The sequence below is a fragment of the Macaca nemestrina genome, chromosome 20 (assembly GCF_043159975.1).
Source record: "Macaca nemestrina isolate mMacNem1 chromosome 20, mMacNem.hap1, whole genome shotgun sequence".
Lineage (NCBI taxonomy): Eukaryota > Metazoa > Chordata > Mammalia > Primates > Cercopithecidae > Macaca > Macaca nemestrina.
In genome coordinates, this window is record NC_092144.1 from 19,294,877 (window position 1) to 19,312,671 (window position 17,795).

The window sequence follows — 17,795 nt, forward strand, 5'->3', positions numbered from 1 at the left end:
GTAATCTATATTTAAAATGATTGGTTAAAGAAATGAAGTTGTTATTACCACTAATATTGTTATTGTTTTGTGTGTTTCTAGTAGTTATATTTTTCTCATTTCCTATTTTACTTACCTAATTTCCATTTAATTCTGTACCGGCATGCTTTGATTATATTTTACTTTCTTTTGCATACTTTCTACAAATAGTATCTTTGTAATTATCTCAAAAACTGGAGATTACATACATCTTAAAGTTAAAACAATACATTTTAATCTCATAACAACTTCAATTGAATAAAAAAACTATGCCTCTATATTTTCCAGTTTGTTATTGATATTAAAATTATTTTACATAGTGTATCTACAGGCTCACGCCTGTTATCCCAGCACTTTGGGAGGCTGAGGTGGGTGGATCCCGAGGTCAGGAGATCAAGACCATCTGGCCAACATGGTGAAATCCCGTCTCTACTAAAATACAAAAAATTAGCCAGGCATGGTGGCCCATGCCTGTAGTACCAGCTACTCAGTAGGCTGAGGCGGGGGAATCACTAGAACCCAGGAGGCACTCCAGCCTGGGAGACAGAGTGAGACTCCATCTCAAAATATATATATATGTATTTCCAAATACTCAGTTTGGTCTTATTAATTATATTGACATTGTTATGCAACATATCACTAGAGTGTTTTTATCTTGCAAAACTAAATCTCAGTACACATGAAACAACTACCAATTCTTTGTATTTTGTGGTTCTTTTCAAACACCACTCTGTTTTCTGTTTCTGAGAGTATAATTGCTTTATATATCTCATCCAATCTCTTTTTGTGACGGTCATTTTATTTTGCATAGTGTCATCAATATTTATCTTAATAGTTGTTACAATATTTTCTACTTTTTGAAAACTGAGTGATATTCCTGTATTTTTGTGTCTACTGAATAATTTGGTGACACAAATTTGGATTACTTTTACCTATTGGCTTTCAGTAACAAAGCTGTAATAATTATGTGAAAGTTAATATATGTGCTGCATTCTGTTTTATTAGTCTACTTTTTCAGCTTTAAACTCACCAAATTATTTTAATTCTGTAGCTTTTGATGTGTTTTGAAATCAGAAATGGTAATGCCTCTAACATTGTTCCTGTTTTTGAAGATTGCTGGGTACTTTATTGTAGGTTTGGATTCCATATACTTTTAAATTTGCTGTTTTTATTTCTTTGAAAATGCAATTAGCCATTTGAAAAACATTGCATTAAATCTGTAAATTGAGCAGTAAAGACATCTTCAAAATATTAGTTATTTCTTTTTCAATTGTTTTTGAGATGGAGTTTAATTTACCTCCTTTACCAGTTACCTTGTGCCATTTTGGTTAGTATGTTTTTGTTACATTTATATGTGCAGGAAGAAATTACAGCTTGAGGTATTTTGCAATGTCATCTTACTTATGTAGTTTGTATCATTTTATAGGTTAGGTTTGTAAAGTATATTTATCTGAGTCTAGCAATTGAAGCAATGTGTTTTTATTGTTTCTTTCAGTTATGTGTTCTCATTTTGCCCAAGACCTTTGGCCAGAGCAGAACATGAAAGATTCTTTCCAAAAAATGATACCGAGAAGATATGAAAAACGTGGACATGGAAATGTACAGTTAATAAAATGGCGTGAAAGTATGGATGAGTGTAAGGTGCACACAGGAGGTTATAATGGACCTAACCAATGTTGTACAACTACCCAGAGCAAAATGTTTCAATGTGATAAATATGGGAAAGTCTTTCATAAATTTTCAAATTCAAACAGACATAAGATAAGACATACTGAAAAAAAACCTTTCAAATGCATAGAATGTGGCAAAGCTTTTAACCTGTTCTCAACCCTTACTAGACATAAGAGAATTCATACTGGAGAGAAACCCTACATTTGTGAAGAATGTGGCAAAGCCTTTAAGTACTCCTCTACCCTTACTACACATAAGAGAATTCATACTGGAGAGAAACCATACAAGTGTGATAAATGTGACAAAGCCTTTATTGCATCCTCAACCCTTAGTAAACATGAGATCATTCATACAGGAAAGAAACCCTACAAATGTGAAGAATGTGGCAAAGCCTTTAACCGATCCTCAATCCTTACTACACATAAGAGAATTCATACTGGAGAGAAACCATACAAGTGTGATAAATGTGGCAAAGCCTTTATTACATCCTCAACCCTTAGTAAACATGAGATCATTCATACGGGAAAGAAACCCTACAAATGTGAAGAATGTGGCAAAGCCTTCTTCCAGTCCTCAATCCTTACTAGACATAAGATAATTCATAGTGGAGAGAAACCCTACAAATGTGAAGAATGTGGCAAAGCCTTTAAGTACTCCTCTGTCCTTGCTACACATAAGAAAAGTCATACTGAAGAGAAACGCTACAAATGTGAAGAATGTGGCAAAACCTTCAAGCAGTCCTCATACCTTAGTACACATAAGATTATTCATACTGGAGAGAAACCCTACAAATGTGAAGAATGTGGCAAAGCTTTTAACCAGTCCTCAACACTTACTAAACATAAGAAAATTCATACTGGAGAGAAGCCCTATGTTTGTGAAGAATGTGGCAAAGCCTTTAAGTACTCCTGTACCCTTACTACACATAAGAGAATTCATACTGGAGAGAAACCATACAAGTGTAATAAATGTGGCAAAGCCTTTATTGCATCCTCAACCCTTAGTAAACATGAGATAATTCATATGGGAAAGAAACACTACAAATGTGAAGAATGTGGCAAAGCCTTCGTTTGGTCCTCAGTCCTAACTAGACATAAGATAATTCATACTGGAGAGAAGCCCTACAAATGTGAAGAATGTGGCAAAGCCTTTAAGTACTCCTCTGTCCTTAGTTCACATAAGAGAAGTCATACTGGAGAGAAACCCTACAAATGTGAAGAATGTGGCAAAGCCTTCAAGTACTCCTCAGCACTTAGTACACATAAGATAATTCATACTGGAGAGAAACCCTACAAATGTGAAGAATGTGGCAGAGTCTTCAGGCGCTCCTCAGTCCTTAGTAAACATAAGAAAATTCATACTGCAGAGAAAACCTACAAATGTGAAGAATGTGGCAAAGCTTTTAACCAGTCTTCAACCCTTACTACACATAAGAAAATTCATACTGGAAAGAAACCTTACACATGTGAAGAATGTGGCAAAGCTTTTCACCTATCTGCACACCTTACTACACATAAGATACTTCATACTGGAGAGAAACCGTATAGATGTAGAGAATGTGGTGAAGCTTTTAACCGTTCTGCAACCCTTTTTTCACATAAGAAAATTCATTCTGGAGAGAACAAACCATACAAGTGTGATAAATGTGGCAAAATCTTTATTTCACCCTCAAGCTTTAGTAGACATGAGATAATTCATACTGGGGAAAAATCCTAGAAATATGAAGAATGTGGCAAAGCCTTCAAGTGGTCCTCACACCTTACTATACGCTGAGAGTTCTGAACTTACTCTGTAATCATGCCAAACTCCTCCCAGCCACAGTCTGGCAGAGGTCCTGCCATTCCAGAGACCTGGAGGAAGGGGCCCATTTACAGCCATGTAGGCAGGCCTGCAGACCTTGGCCTTTACTATGGTCCCTGAAGTGGTTCAGTGACTCAGTTTTAGTTACGTGAGCCACAGCTTAAGGTCAGTTCTGCCTATATAGAAACCCACACAGTTACCACACAGAGGAAATGCTCTCTGGTACTCACTGAAAGCCATACTCATCCGCATCTTGATACAAGGCCCACCATATGCAGACCTGACTGCAAAAACATGCCCTAGTGTCTGCCCTACAGAGCAAAGTCCTGAAGGATATTTAGTCTGTCCAAAACTAAAATGAAAATTAAAACTCCCCAACCCCCTCTAACAAGCCAGCTAAAGGTGAACCCTAGTGCAGACCCAGCAACCTTGTGACCAAGCTACAACCCCTCTTCACTACTAGTTCAGAGGGTATCTCATCACCCTGAGGGCCAAACAAAAGATCTTTACCTTGTAAAATCAGTGTATGAAAAATTGAAAAGGTGTTTGCTCCATCAAATTCAGACGCCAATACAAAACTATATTGTGCCCATTGTCAGTGGTTCTATTTTAATGTAGCACTGGAAGTACGTGGCAGAAGAATTAGTCAAAGAAATAAAAATAGCCATTGAAATTGAAGAAAAATAAAAAGTTGCTGTTTGTAGATCATACAATCTTATATTTGAAAAACCTTACGCAGTACATTAAAACCTGTCTAAACCAATAAATACACTCAGTAAATTAGCAAAATATAAAATCAACATACATTATATATATGGTTTTATACACTTAAACTCTCTGATTAAACAGAGGAACACACTGGGCACTTTGGGAGACCGAGGCGGGTGAATGATCTGAGGTCAGGAGTTTGAGACCAGCCTGGCCAGCATGTTGAAACCTCATTTTTACTAAAAATACAAAAATTAGCTGGGTGTGGTGGCTAGCACCTGCAATCCAAGCTCGTTGGGAGGCTGAGGGAGGAGAATCCTTGAATTTGGGAGGTGGAGGTTGTGGTGAGCAGAGATCATGGCATTGCACTCCAGGCTGGGCAACAGTGCCAGACTCCATCTGAAAAAGAAAAAGAGAAAGAAAAAAATCTTATTTACTATACCATTAAATAATAAATTTCTGGCCAGATCTGGTGGCTCATGCCTGTAATGTCAGCACTTTTGGAGGCTGAGGTGGGTCATGAGGTCGGGAGATCAAGACAATCTTGGCCATGGTGAAACCCCATCTCTGCTAGAATACAAAAAATTAGCTGGGCATGGTGGTGCACGTCTGTAGTTTCAGCTAATTAGGACTGAGGCGGGGGAATCGCTAGAACCTGAGAGGTGGAGGTTCCAGTGAGCTGAGATCATGCCACTGCACTCCAGCCTGGAGAAGAAGCAAGTCACTGTCTCAATAAATAAATTTCTGAGAAAAGCTAAAAAGTCTTTACAATAAAATGTCAATAAAAAATTAGAGAAAATCCAAATAAATATAAAACTTTATGGGTTGAAAGAATAAATATCATTAAAGTGCCATATTATCCAAAGTTATCTACAGATTCAATAAACTTCCTATCAAAATTTGCAGTGGTATTTCTTTCAGAATACTGGAAAATACTATTTTAAAATTTATATGAAACTAAAATAAACTTTGAATAGCCAAAGCAATCTTGAGGAAAAAAAAAAGTAGAAGGATATCATACTTACAATGTCAAGCTGTATTTTAAGACTGTATAGTAATAAAAACAGAATGGATTGTGCAATAAAGTGAACAAAAATGCACCAGAAACTACTATCACATTTTTCAGACATGATGAAAAAAGAGAACTTAAAAAATAGTTTCTCAAAATCATGTCGATATTTGTGTGTCCGCAAAACAATAGAAAAGCAGCCAGATTGTGCAGTCTCTTATATGCCATGAAGAGGACTTTGGCTGTCACTGTGAACTTTAAGGAAGTTCACTGAAAGAAAAGTAGAATCCTCAGAGAATTTAAAAGTATAAGACTGAAGATGCCCCTTTGTGAGAGCAGAATTAAAAAACAGAAACAAACAAACAAAAAAAACAGCTGCCCAGGAAATACTTCTTTGGAACACAGCTTCCCGAATCAGATTTTAAGGATTGGCTTTCTCTTTGAGCTTGAGACCTCTTACCTGTGTTGTCTGTTGTGTTCATTTTCACTCATACCTGGGGGGTTGGCAATCATCTAATGTCTCTTCAGAGTCAAAGCTTTTTTTCCTTGCTCCAGATGGGTGATTAGGTCAGGCTTAGGGACAACAATACTGTTGTATTAAGAATAAATAACATGAATCTTGCTCATGTTCTCCAATTATAAGCTAGTAATGTGCTCGGCAGAGCAGATGTAATAAAATATTCTAGTAAATTAGTACCAAAATACTAATTTGTAACAAATTTCTAAATATTTAGAAAATGCTTTCAATTTGTAGATTTCTGAATTTTACTATCTGGTACTACTGAATCAAAAATTGGTGGTGGCAATTAGATTTTCAGGTGGGGGCAAGAATACTTTGTCACTAAATTTTTGGAATTACCACTAATTTAGAGTGAATTATACAGCTCAAATCAGGAATGTGGAAAGTTTGGATTAAGATGAAACGTCTTCAAGAGATACTTTTCTACATGAGCAATTTTGGAGATTTTCTGTAAAAAGGGGATCTGAGGCCGGGCGCGGTGGCTCACGCCTGTAATCCCAGCACTTTGGGAGGCCGAGACGGGCGGATCACGAGGTCAGGAGATCGAGACCATCCTGGCTAACACGGTGAAACCCCGTCTCTACTAAAAATACAAAAAAACTAGCTGGGCGAGGTGGCGGGTGCCTGTAGTCCCAGCTACTCGGGAGGCTGAGGCAGGAGAATGGCATAAACCTGGGAGACAGAGCTTGCAGTGAGCTGAGATCCGGCCACTGTACTCCAGCCTGGGTGACAGAGCGAGACTCCGTCTCAAAAAAAAAAAAAAAAGGGATCTGAAACTTTTCTGCAAAGAATAAATTACTAAAAAAATTCTACATAAAAGAGAAAACCTTTAGGGTATGTTATGAATAATGTCTTAAAGTTATCCTCAACAAGGAAGACCATATTTCCGTAGTTCTCTAACATCACATTCATATACAATTTCCACTGTACAGTGTCCAGGCAATGCCACTCCTCCAGAGAGAATTCTATGGCCACATCTCTAAATAGTAATGATCCTTGAAAAACACACACACACATTTTTACCAAGTGGCCATGGGTGGAATTTTTAATTTGACTTAAAGTGAAATTAGAGAGTAAACAGAAGTGGTTCTGAGTTATAGCACTAAAATTATCCAATAAAATGATTTTCAACACAAATATTTTCTAACGTGTTCTCTATGATAAAAAAGAGCACCATAAGATCGAGAACTCTGTTCATGTGTTGTATTTTTCTAGATGTTAAAGTATAAAATTAAGGGCATGAACACAAACGTACATTTTTGAGTGCTGTATTTACATCATACGGAATGAGTTGTGAATATTTTTCAGATGGAAAAAACATTCAGAAGGAACCTCTCAAATTTACTATGTACCATAAGGTGAAGATTTTCTTATGTAGGTTTTTTTTAATTTTATTTCCAAGAAGATCTGGAGTAAAGTCTGATTTACGTATTTATTTCCTTTTTTAAATTTGAGATGGAGTTTCATGCTTATTGCCCAGGCTTGAGTGCAGTGGCATGATCTTGGCTCACGGCAGTGTCCCCCTCCTGGGTTCAAGCAATTCTGCCTCAGCCTCCTGAGTAGCTGAGGTGACAGGCATGTGCCACCACGCCCAGCTATTTTTGTATTTTTAGTAGCGATGGGTTATTCTCCATGTTGGTCAGGCTGGTCTCAAACTCCCAACCTCAGGTGATCTACCCGCCTCGGCCTCCCAAAGTGCTGCAATTACAGGCATGAGCCAGGGCTCCCTGCTGATTTTTTTGAATTTCTAACAAGCTCAGCAGTAATCATATTTTCAGAGGAAGGAGCAGGCACCTTTTTTTGCTGTTCTCCAACCTCCTTGAGTGACATCTCCTGACACAGGAGTGAACCAGATGAATAGGGCCTGAAGTGACTCCCCAGCAAACTGCAGCAGCCCTACAGAATAGGAACCTGACAATTTAAAGAACAACAAGCAAACAGAAAGCAACAACAACAGCATCAACAACAAAAAGTACCCACAAAAACCCCATCCAAGGCCAGGCATGGTGGCTCACATCTGTAATCCCAACACTTTGGGAGGCCAAGGTGGGCAGATTGCTTGAGGCCAGGAGCTCGAGACCAGCCTGGCCAACGTAATGAAACCCAGTCTCTCCTAAAAACTACAAAACAGACAGGCATTGTGGTGCCTGCCTGTAGTCCTAGCTACTCAGGAGTCTGAGACATGAGAATCACTTGAATCTGGAAGGCAGAGGTTGCATTGACCCGAGATTTTGCCACTGCACTCCATACTGGGTGACAGAGTGAGTCTCTATCTCAAAACAAAACAAAAAAACCTCATCCAAGGGTTAGCAGCCTCAAAGATTGAAATTAGACAAACTCATGAAGATGAGAAAGAATCAGCAAAATCCCCTGAAAGGCCTCATCTCCTAGAGATGATCAAAATGTCTCTTCACCAAATTCACAGAACTGGACAGAGGATGAGATGGATGGAGTGACAGAAGTGGGCTTCAGAAGATGTGTAATAACACACTCCACTGATCTAAAGGAACATGTTCTAACCCAAGGCAAAGAAGCTAAGGAACTTGATACAAGGTTAGAGGAGTTGCTAACTAGAATAACCAGTTTAGAGAGGAACATAAATGACCTGATGGAGCTGAAAAACACAGCACAAGAACTTCATGGAGCACACAAAAGTATAAATAGCCTAATTGACCACGCAGAAGAAAGGATATCAGAGTTTGAAGACCACCTTGCCAAAATGAGGCATGCAGACATGATTAAAGAAGAAAGAATAAAAAAGAATAAACAAGGCCTCTGAGAAATATGGTGTTCTGTGCAGGAAATGCATGAGGGGAGAAGAAAAGATACACACAATACCGTTAAGTGTAAACAAGCTTTATCCCACGTAAATGGCAATGCAGATATAATAAGCAAATTGATATCATAAGCAAATTGCAATGGGAAAGGGACAAGGGAAAATATATAAGTAAATGTACAAAACCAAACTATGTGGTCCATAGTTCACTCTATTTAAAAATATGTAGTCCTCATAATATTCTATTTAACAGCCTGTCGTAGCTCTTTGGTGTTCAGCCCAAGCACATCTAATATATGCTGGTGCCACTACCAGGAACATGTGTCCCATCACACCACAATCAGTGGTGTCTCTCTGATGGGAAGAGACAGTGCCAAGGACATTTTCGCTGGAGGTAGGAGGTGGGGTCATAAAGCAATAGCAAAGAACCTTGTTCAAAAGGGTCAGATATATTTACACTCATCAGACTAGGGAGGATTCGTCACCACACCAGGAAGCAACAACCTGGGCTCCCAGCCAAGTCCGTACACAAATAAGCAGAGGTTTCTTGAAGCCTTGGTGTGGTCTTGGAATCTCTTTTTGTAACAAGTTGTTTGGCATGAGGCCCTGTCCTGAGGGCCATTTGCGACTGGGCTCAAGGAACACAAAAATGTTAACTTGTTTTTGTGACTATTGTTTTTCAATAACTAACGTATAGGAATAGATTGGAATAGAGATTTTTTTCTGAAACAGCACTGGATGAATGCCTCAAGGGGCTCACACAACCTGTGCCGGGACTTGGTGACCATTGTTTGTGTCCACGTTTAATTTAGTTCAAATTTGATATTTAACATTTCCTCCACATTTGACCTCGCTTGGATACTCAAATGTAGGAAAATACCCTCACAGATTCATGGGGAATGCATAATTGATATAGATTACAGATCAAGGGTAAGCACGTGAGAATTAAAAGCACAATTAATAAAAACCACACCCAGCATGGCTTTGCAAGGAGAGTCATATTGTGAGAACTGCCAGGGATATACACACAACATTCAGTATGCGGTAAGGTGCAAATGCCTCCTTGGGCTGCCGTAAGTATATTTAATGCCATTTGATTTTGCAACACAATAGTACTCAGCTGAGAAAATTCATCTGATAACAACATAAGTCCAGTGCTACTATCATTAAGAGCTTTTTCTACATGTAAGGTAAATATTTTAATCTGTTGCTGAAGCAGGATTGTACCAGCAGCAGGGGAGAATACTGTGATAGGGTACCACCACCAGGGAGGCCAGCGCATTTGTAACCAGCAGTGTTTGTAAGCATCAAGATTACTGGGGAGGGGAATATTAACCTGGGTGGTAAATGTAATAAATGGCCAACCCCAAGTGTATCTCCCCATCCAATGCAGGGACTGGTATCACCATCCACAGGATCTGCATACTCAGAGGGCCCGCCAGGGGACAGTAATGGAGCTACTGTAATAATAATGTACTAATGTCTTACTAAAATAGGAAAGAGATTGTGATTCACTGGGGGCAATGTTGTTGATTGGGAGTATGTGTTGACAAATGTCTGGAGAAACCCCAGAGAAACATTAGAGGAGCCATTTAACGCCTCCAGACAAAGCAAGGGCTGTATGGAATCCAGCCACCAGCATAGCAGGTTTTCAGTAGATACCATTCCAGGAATATTGGGCAGGATACCAAGGCTTTCGACGCAAGGTGAGGGTGGAGTTCATCTTTTGTCTGACTTGGCAGAGATAGATTGCTTAATGTGGTCAAAGGAAGTCCAGATTGGATTGCGAGTGTTGTTGTTGTGGCCCTATTGGTAACTACATAGCCATTCAGAAATGTTGTCAGGGACAATTCTGCAAGGTAACACATTCCAGGCGGCCTCCGGCAACTCAACATACAGCCATCATTGATTGTGGTTGACTTCAGTTGCAGCAGTGGCTACCAAGGTGATGAATTTATTCTTGGCCTCAGACACAAAGACACAGGTGCTGACCATTAATAGATAGGTTATTCCTTGTAAAAACAAAAACAGAGGGGAACATGACATTATTTTTCATCTTTAGGAAATGGTACTATGCCTTCATTTTCTGCTTTCATAGCTACAAGGTCACCAGCCTTAGGGTTGGGATCTGATGGGCTCTGTACCCATAGTTTGGCTCCAGGATTTAACCTACCTGTACCAGGGGATCTGAATCCCCCAGTTCTATATGTAGACTCTGTTGGCGCAGAGATTTCCTCAGGGGTTAATTTTGACAGGGTACTACTAGCAATTGAGCAGCCCGCATCTGTGGTTTTATAGCAAAAGAATCTGGAGTGGTATCGTATAAAATGACCTTTAACTCTCCCTAGTAATCACTATCAATTATACCACCATACACTATAATGCCTCTCATTGCAAAGCTTGAACACGTTGTAATCCATTCATCTGCATTCAAGTTTACCTTTATGGTGGAAATTTTGGCCTATTTTTCTTCCTTCTCATTAAATAGTCTGTCAAGAGAAAGCAGAGACTCATTTGCATCAATATGGAAAACAGGGCAGGGTGCAGTAGCTCATGCCTGTAATCCCAGCACTTTGGGAGGCCCATGTGGGCAGATCACGAGGTCAGGAGATTGAGACCATCCTGGCCAACATGGTGAAACTCTGTCTCTACTAAAAATATAAAAATTAGGTGGGCGTGGTGGTGCATGCCTGTAATCCCAGCTACTCAGGTGACTGAGGCAGGAGAACCGCTTGAACCTCAGAGGTGGAGGTTGCAGTGAGTGAGACTGTGCCACTGCACTCCAGTATGCTGACAGAGCTAGACTCCATCTCACACACACACACAAAAATAAAATAGAGAAAAGAAAAGAAAAAGAAAAGAAAACAGTGATAATGATAGTGTGGGCCAGGATTGAGATATCTTCCCAGTATTGGTTTCCCTAAACCTCTTTATTCCCAATTAAACATTTGTTTTCTTGCCATTGGGGCATCCAGGTAGTAAGACCATTTGGTACTGACCAAGAGTTGGTATAGAAGTGACAAATCCCTCCGGTCTCCTCCTGAATAGCTGAGAGGAACGGCTACTAGTTCAGCTAACTGGCTGCTCCCACCCCTTCCTTCATCAGAAATGCTGATGTTTTTAATAGGATTATAAGCCAGGGCCTTCCAGCATCGGTTTCCACCGATATATTTGGTGGATGCATCAGTAAACCAACATGTTTCTGATCCTCTGGGCTTAGTTCTTTAAAGGATTTGCCCCACTGGGTGAGGGAGGTTTCCTTCCCTATCTGCAGGACTTGCTCGGTGGTTTTCTGAGCTGGCAGGTTTTGTACATCCTCATGTAAAAGTGATACCCACTTTGGTTTTGGCTTAGCCTGGTCTTGTATATACCATGTCCATTTTATGATGCTACCATCTTGGGTATGTCCTATCTGGTGGGTTTTGGGGGAACTCATGTCCCAAGTCATAACAGGAATTTCAGGCCTCATAAAAACATCATGGTTGAAGCAGAGGTGTTCCATTTCCAGCAAAGCCCAATAGCAAGCTAACAATTGCTTCTCGAAAGGGGTGTAAGTTTTTCCGACCTCTGGCAGTTTCTGGGTCCAAAAACATGAAAAGTACCCTCTTTCCATCTTGTTTCTGCCGAAGGCTCCAATTAGCATGTTGATCTAGGACAGTTACTTGCAGTTCTCCTGGCCCATCCTGTATGGACCATAGATCCAGGGCCAGTTGCGCTGCTTGTTTAGCTTGTTCAAAAGCCATGCTCTCTTTCTCTCCCCAGTGAGAGTCATAGCGTTTTCTAGTGGCTGTATGCAGAGGTTGTAAAATGTTACTCAAGTGGGGAATATGATGTCTCCAGAATCCAAAGATGCCAGTAAATGTCTGGGCCTCCTTTTTAGTCATAAGGGTTGCAAATTCCAGTATTTTAGCCTTACCTTTGGTAAAATGGATTATATCTCTGCATTCCATAGGATGCCAAGGAATTTTACAGTTTGTGCAGGTCTTTGAATTTTGCTAAGGTTAATTTCCCATCCTTGAGATAGGAGCTGGGTTTTTACCTGCTCCAAGCCCCAGCAAACTAGTTCTTCAGTTTTAACCTGACTGAGCCATTCGGACAGCTGCCTTCTTCAACAACGGGCTGATAGCTTTGAGCCTGATCAGTCCAGATATAGGCCTGGCATTGGGCCAGGGTCAGTCTGGAAATCACACTAGCATTTTCCTTTTCCAACTTACATTTCTCTTGTAGCAACCAGCCCGTATCTTGACACATTAACTTATAAGCGGTAAACGAACACCATCCTTCCGGGAGATCCCTCAGCATCTCCTTTGGGGACTGGAATCCCCTGCAGCACTTCACGCACAGTCAAAAGTTTAAATCGCACTAATTTAGATTCTCAATTCTCATAAAGTCCAGTTTCCCTTGACCATTCAATTGCCAAGGGGGAGAACTGGGGGAGTCCCCATCCCAAGATATCGGAAGTCTCTGAGCCTCCAGCCCAGACCTTCTGGCCAAAAAGCAGCACGCTTTTGTTTTCAAATCCTGTTTGTGACGCCAAAAATGTTCTGTGCGGGAAATGCGCGAGGGGAGAAGAAAAGACACACACACAATACTTTTAACGGTAACAAGCTTTATACCACATAAATGGCAATGCAGATATAATAAATAACATAATAAGCTAGTGCTATAATAAGCAAATCAATATAAGCAGATTGCAGATATAATAAGCAAATTGCAATGGGAAGAGGAGAATGGAAAATGTTTACACTCACCAGACTGTATATATTTACACCGCCAGACTGGGAAGAAACAACCTGGGCTCCAGAGTCGGCCACTCGTCCATGCAGATGAGGAGAGGTCTCACGAAGCTTTGGTGCAATCTGGGACCCTAGCTCTTTTGTAATGAGTTTTTAGGCATGGGGCTTAGTCACAAGGGCCTTTCACTACTGGGCTCAAGGAACACAAAAAGGTCAACTTGTTTTTGTGCTTCTCTATTGTTTTACAATAACGAATGTATAGGAATAGATTGAAATAGAGATTTCTCTGAAACAGCTCTGGATGAATGCCTCAAGGGGCTCATACAAGCTGTTCCAGGACTTGGTGACCATTGTTTGTGTCCAGGTTCAATTAAGTTCAAATTTAATATTTAACTTTTCCTCCACACTAGACTATGGAGGATTCACCACCAGACTGGGAAGCGACAGGCTGGGCTCCAGAGTCGGCCACCCATCTGTGCACAGATGAGGAGGAAAAAAGAAAAAAAAAGTGAAAGACATTATCCCACAGTTTGCAAAAAATATTATATTTAAATTGCTGTAAATACATGAACATATCATCTCAGTCATAATCAAAATTAAATACCTGACAACACACTTGAAAGTTTGGGAGAAACAGAGAAGTGTTTTTGTCTTCCCCAGGCCCACAGGTCCAGTGCCTTGTGCCCCCTCACTGTCATGCGGGTTGCCATGGGCCCCACAGGATATAGGAGGCACACAGCAGATGGTGGCTGAAGGTGGGGTGTCTGGCGGGACCAGCTTCAAGATCAGAGACCTTGGTTCATTGTATTGAAATCAGCCAGCTCAGGAAAAGAGACCTGGCTGCCTCAAGCTCTATGTCCATCTGCATTAGCCATGTAAGGAGGCTTGAGCACCCATGGGCACACAAACCCATCCCACCCCAATATTTCATCAACTATTGAGGAATCTGAAGCCATGTTCTCGATGAGCATATGCTTCTGCAGTTACAACCACTATGGAAAACAGTATGGAGATTCCTTAAAGAACTAAAGGTTATCTACCATTTGATCCAGCAATCTCAGTACTGGCTATCTACCCAGAGGAAAAGAAGTCACTATATGAAAAAGACACTTGCACATGCAAGTTTATAGCAGCACTATTTGCAATTGCAAAAATATGGAACTAGACAAAATGCTCATCAATATTGAGTGGATAAAGAAAATGTGGTACATGTATATTATGGAATACTACTCAGTCATAAAATGGAACAAAATAATGGCGTTCTCAGCAGCCTGGACGGAGCTGGAGACCTTATTCTAAGTGAAGTAATTCAGAAATGATAAAACAAACATCATATGTTCTCATTTATAAGTGGGAATTAAGCTATGAGGATGCAAAGGCATAAGAATGATACATGAATTTTGGGGACTCAGGGAGGAAAAATGGGAGTGAGTAAGGGATAAAAGGCTACACTTTGGGTACAGTGTTTACTGCTCAGATGATGGGTGTGCCAAAATCTCAGAAACCACCACTAAAGAATTTAGCCATGTAACAAAACAACACCTGTACCCCTAAAACCTATTGAAATTTTAAAAAAGAAAAACCATCCCAATTTCTCATTTTAAAGTTGGGAAACTGAGGCCCCAAAAGAGGCAGACCCCAGGAGGAAGGCAGGGTCTGGAGTATTAGGGAGAGCTCCAGCTTCCTCGGCCTTGGCTCTACTGCACCCATCAGGTTTGCTCTGGAAATTAGAGCCCCTAAATACTAGAAAGCCCTGTGCTCTCCTTCTCCACATGGGCTATTTTTGTCTCCATATTCTCAGGTAAGTACCCACAGACACACACACACAAACACTTCTCAGGGAAAGATCACAGAGGTGAGGACAGAGAAGAGGTAGACAGAAACCAGGCATAAGACAAACACACACACACACACACACACACACACACACACACACACACACAAAAAAAAAAAAAAAAAAAACAGAATAGGGGCAGCGCTGCTATAAGCCAGGGGCATGCCCTCCTCTAGCTACATGTCCAGGGGCACAGAGAATGAGCAGGAGGATCCTCCGGGTTCCAGGGTTCTCCATCAGCTGGGGTCCTCTCCAGGTCAGTTTCAAGAGGACAGGACTGGGGTCCTGCTATCCACATCTGTAGGTACCAGAAATGGAAATGAGCTATGTCCCCATCTCAGCCTAGTATAGACAATGGTTACAGCAAAACCTTTTCGTACCTCACAAACAAGAGTACTTGAAGTGGGTGACCTCAATGGTTGCACAAACCCGTAAGTGTCTGCTGGCCTTGGTTCTTCATTGGTGAACCAAGACTCTTTGCTCTGAGACTGCAAAAATGCTTCCACTCCCTAGAAGTCCTTCAGAGTGAGGCATGGTCACTCCAGAGGCATCTTGGGGAGATAAAGGTGGGATAGAGCAAAATGTGCCATGTAACTGGACTCTGAGTCTGAAGTTCAGGGAAAATACTAGTTCCTGTTGTGTTCTTTAGATGATCATTTAGAAGTAGTAGAAAATAATTTCCCTGGATGAGGGGTTGTCCCTCGTGAGTAAAGAGCACAACCCAAAAGGTGGAGGCAAAGAAAGGACAATGGAGGCTTCCAAGGTTATTCTTATTGCACTTGGAGTCTTCAGATGCTGCTCCTTTGTCCCCTGGGACCCTGGAGAGTCAGTGTCTTGAGGACCCAAACATAAAAGTAGCTTTGTTCTGTGATGCTCCTGCATGGGGCTGCAGTGCCAGTGATGGCCTCTAGGTGGTGACAGCCTTCTGGGTTTCTGGTGCCTACTGAGCTTTGCTGGAGAAGCTGGAGCAAGGAAGAGTCACACTGAGGTCATGCACCTTGTGTTATTATTAACGATCCCCACATTATCAAGTGGTCAAAAGCAGGAAGGAGAATTTGAGATTCCCCGACGCATTCACTTAGCCAGTCTTTTCCTTGCACTAACCCTTTGCCAGTTACCCTGGTGGACCCAACATGTGGTACAGAAAATGACTGAATCCTGCCTGCACCCTACCCTGAGGACCAGTCTGAGGACAGATGACCAAAAACACTAAAGCAAATATATGAAAAAAAAGAGCAACTGCTATAATATCAAGTAGAATGTTGACAGAAGAGCTGGGAAATCATTACATGGAGTGACCCAAATGCCTCCCTGAGATGACACTTATGCCATGATGACAATAACAATAGGGAGCCATACCTGCACAAGAATGTGCCAAGACCAGCTTGATCAGGGAGACCTTAACCTAGTGGTGCTAGAGGAATTAAAGACACACACAGAAATATAGAGGTGTGATGTGGGAAATCAGGGGTCTCACAGCCTTCAGAGCTGAGAGCCTCAAACGGAGATTTATCTACATATTTATTAACAGCAAACTAGTCATTATGATTGTTTCTATAGATATTAAATTAACTAAAAGTATCCCTTATGGAAAATGAAAGGACGGACCAAATTAAAGGGATAGGTTGGGTTAGTTAACTGCAGCAGGAACATGCCCTTAAGACACAGATCGCTCATGCTATTATTTGTGGCTTAAGAATGCCTTTAAGCGGTTTTCTGCCCTGGGTGGGCCAGGTGTTCCTTGCCCTCATTCCTATAAACCTACAACCTTCCAGCTTGGGCTTTAGGGACATTATGAACATGTTACAGTGCTGCAGAGATTTTATTTATGGCCAGTTTTGGAACCAGTTTGTGGCCAGATTTTGGGGGTCTTGCTCCCAACATGTCTCCTTTCTTCGATTTGCAAAGAGATAAAAGCAAGGGCAGCTTTGTCACAGTGAGCTACTTCTCGCAGGAGTTGGGATCCACATCTGCAGACTATACAAAGACAAATAACATAGATTAAAAGCACAGTCATCATTGAAATCACAGAGCTTCTAAGTGTTTTTATCTATTTTAATGGATTACTGGCTAATTTGTCTGCAGCTCCTTTAAGTGCTCCAGTTCCTGGCATTAAGGTCAGTTGTGCCTAGGATGCTTAAATTTTTGTCCTTTTAATTTTGCTATATCTAAAAACAAGTTTGTAGAATGTCCTTCTAGATGCATTTCTATTCTTTCCTAAATTTTGACATTATTAAGAGCATTTAATAGTTTCCACAAATCTTTATGTTTAGCTCCTAGAGCGGGCCATATCATTTGAGGTTGAGGTGCAACTATACCACCATGGTTCCAGGTAATAGGAACTTTTGCTGTACTTCTTATCATTTCTACTATCTGACCATTTTGTCCAGATCATCTGAACATAGTGTGGCCATGGCACACAGACTGAGAGGTGCAATTCGAGCTAAACATCCCTTTAGGTGACCAATTAATAATGATTCCATAGGAATCGTTGTGCAGCACCTTTGCCTGTTCTGCAAAACAAGCTTCTTGAACAAGTACGTTCATTTTTTCTAACTGGGTCCAGTCCTGTTTACAAATAGGTTTTTGAGGGTGGTATGCCTCAATTATAGGAGCAGATTTATTATGATAAATACTGAGATCAGAAAGCATGTGTAACTGTCAGAGTTATTGCATCTAGGCATTATTACCAGCCTTTATTGAAGGAATACTCACAGCGGTGG

General features: G+C 40.8%; 1 protein-coding gene across 1 annotated transcript in view; it reads left to right on the forward strand.

Annotated features, from left to right (window-relative positions):
- The window catches only part of LOC139360240 (zinc finger protein 93-like), a 34,575-nt gene extending 23,964 nt beyond the window's left edge, over nucleotides 1-10,611 (forward strand). Inside the window, exon 4 of the mRNA XM_071086631.1 lies at nucleotides 1,514-10,611. Coding sequence (XP_070942732.1) covers nucleotides 1,514-3,405 — 1,892 coding nt within the window. The 3' untranslated portion in view covers nucleotides 3,406-10,611. The remainder of the gene's footprint in view (nucleotides 1-1,513) is intronic.
- Nucleotides 10,612-17,795: the final 7,184 nt, after the last annotated feature.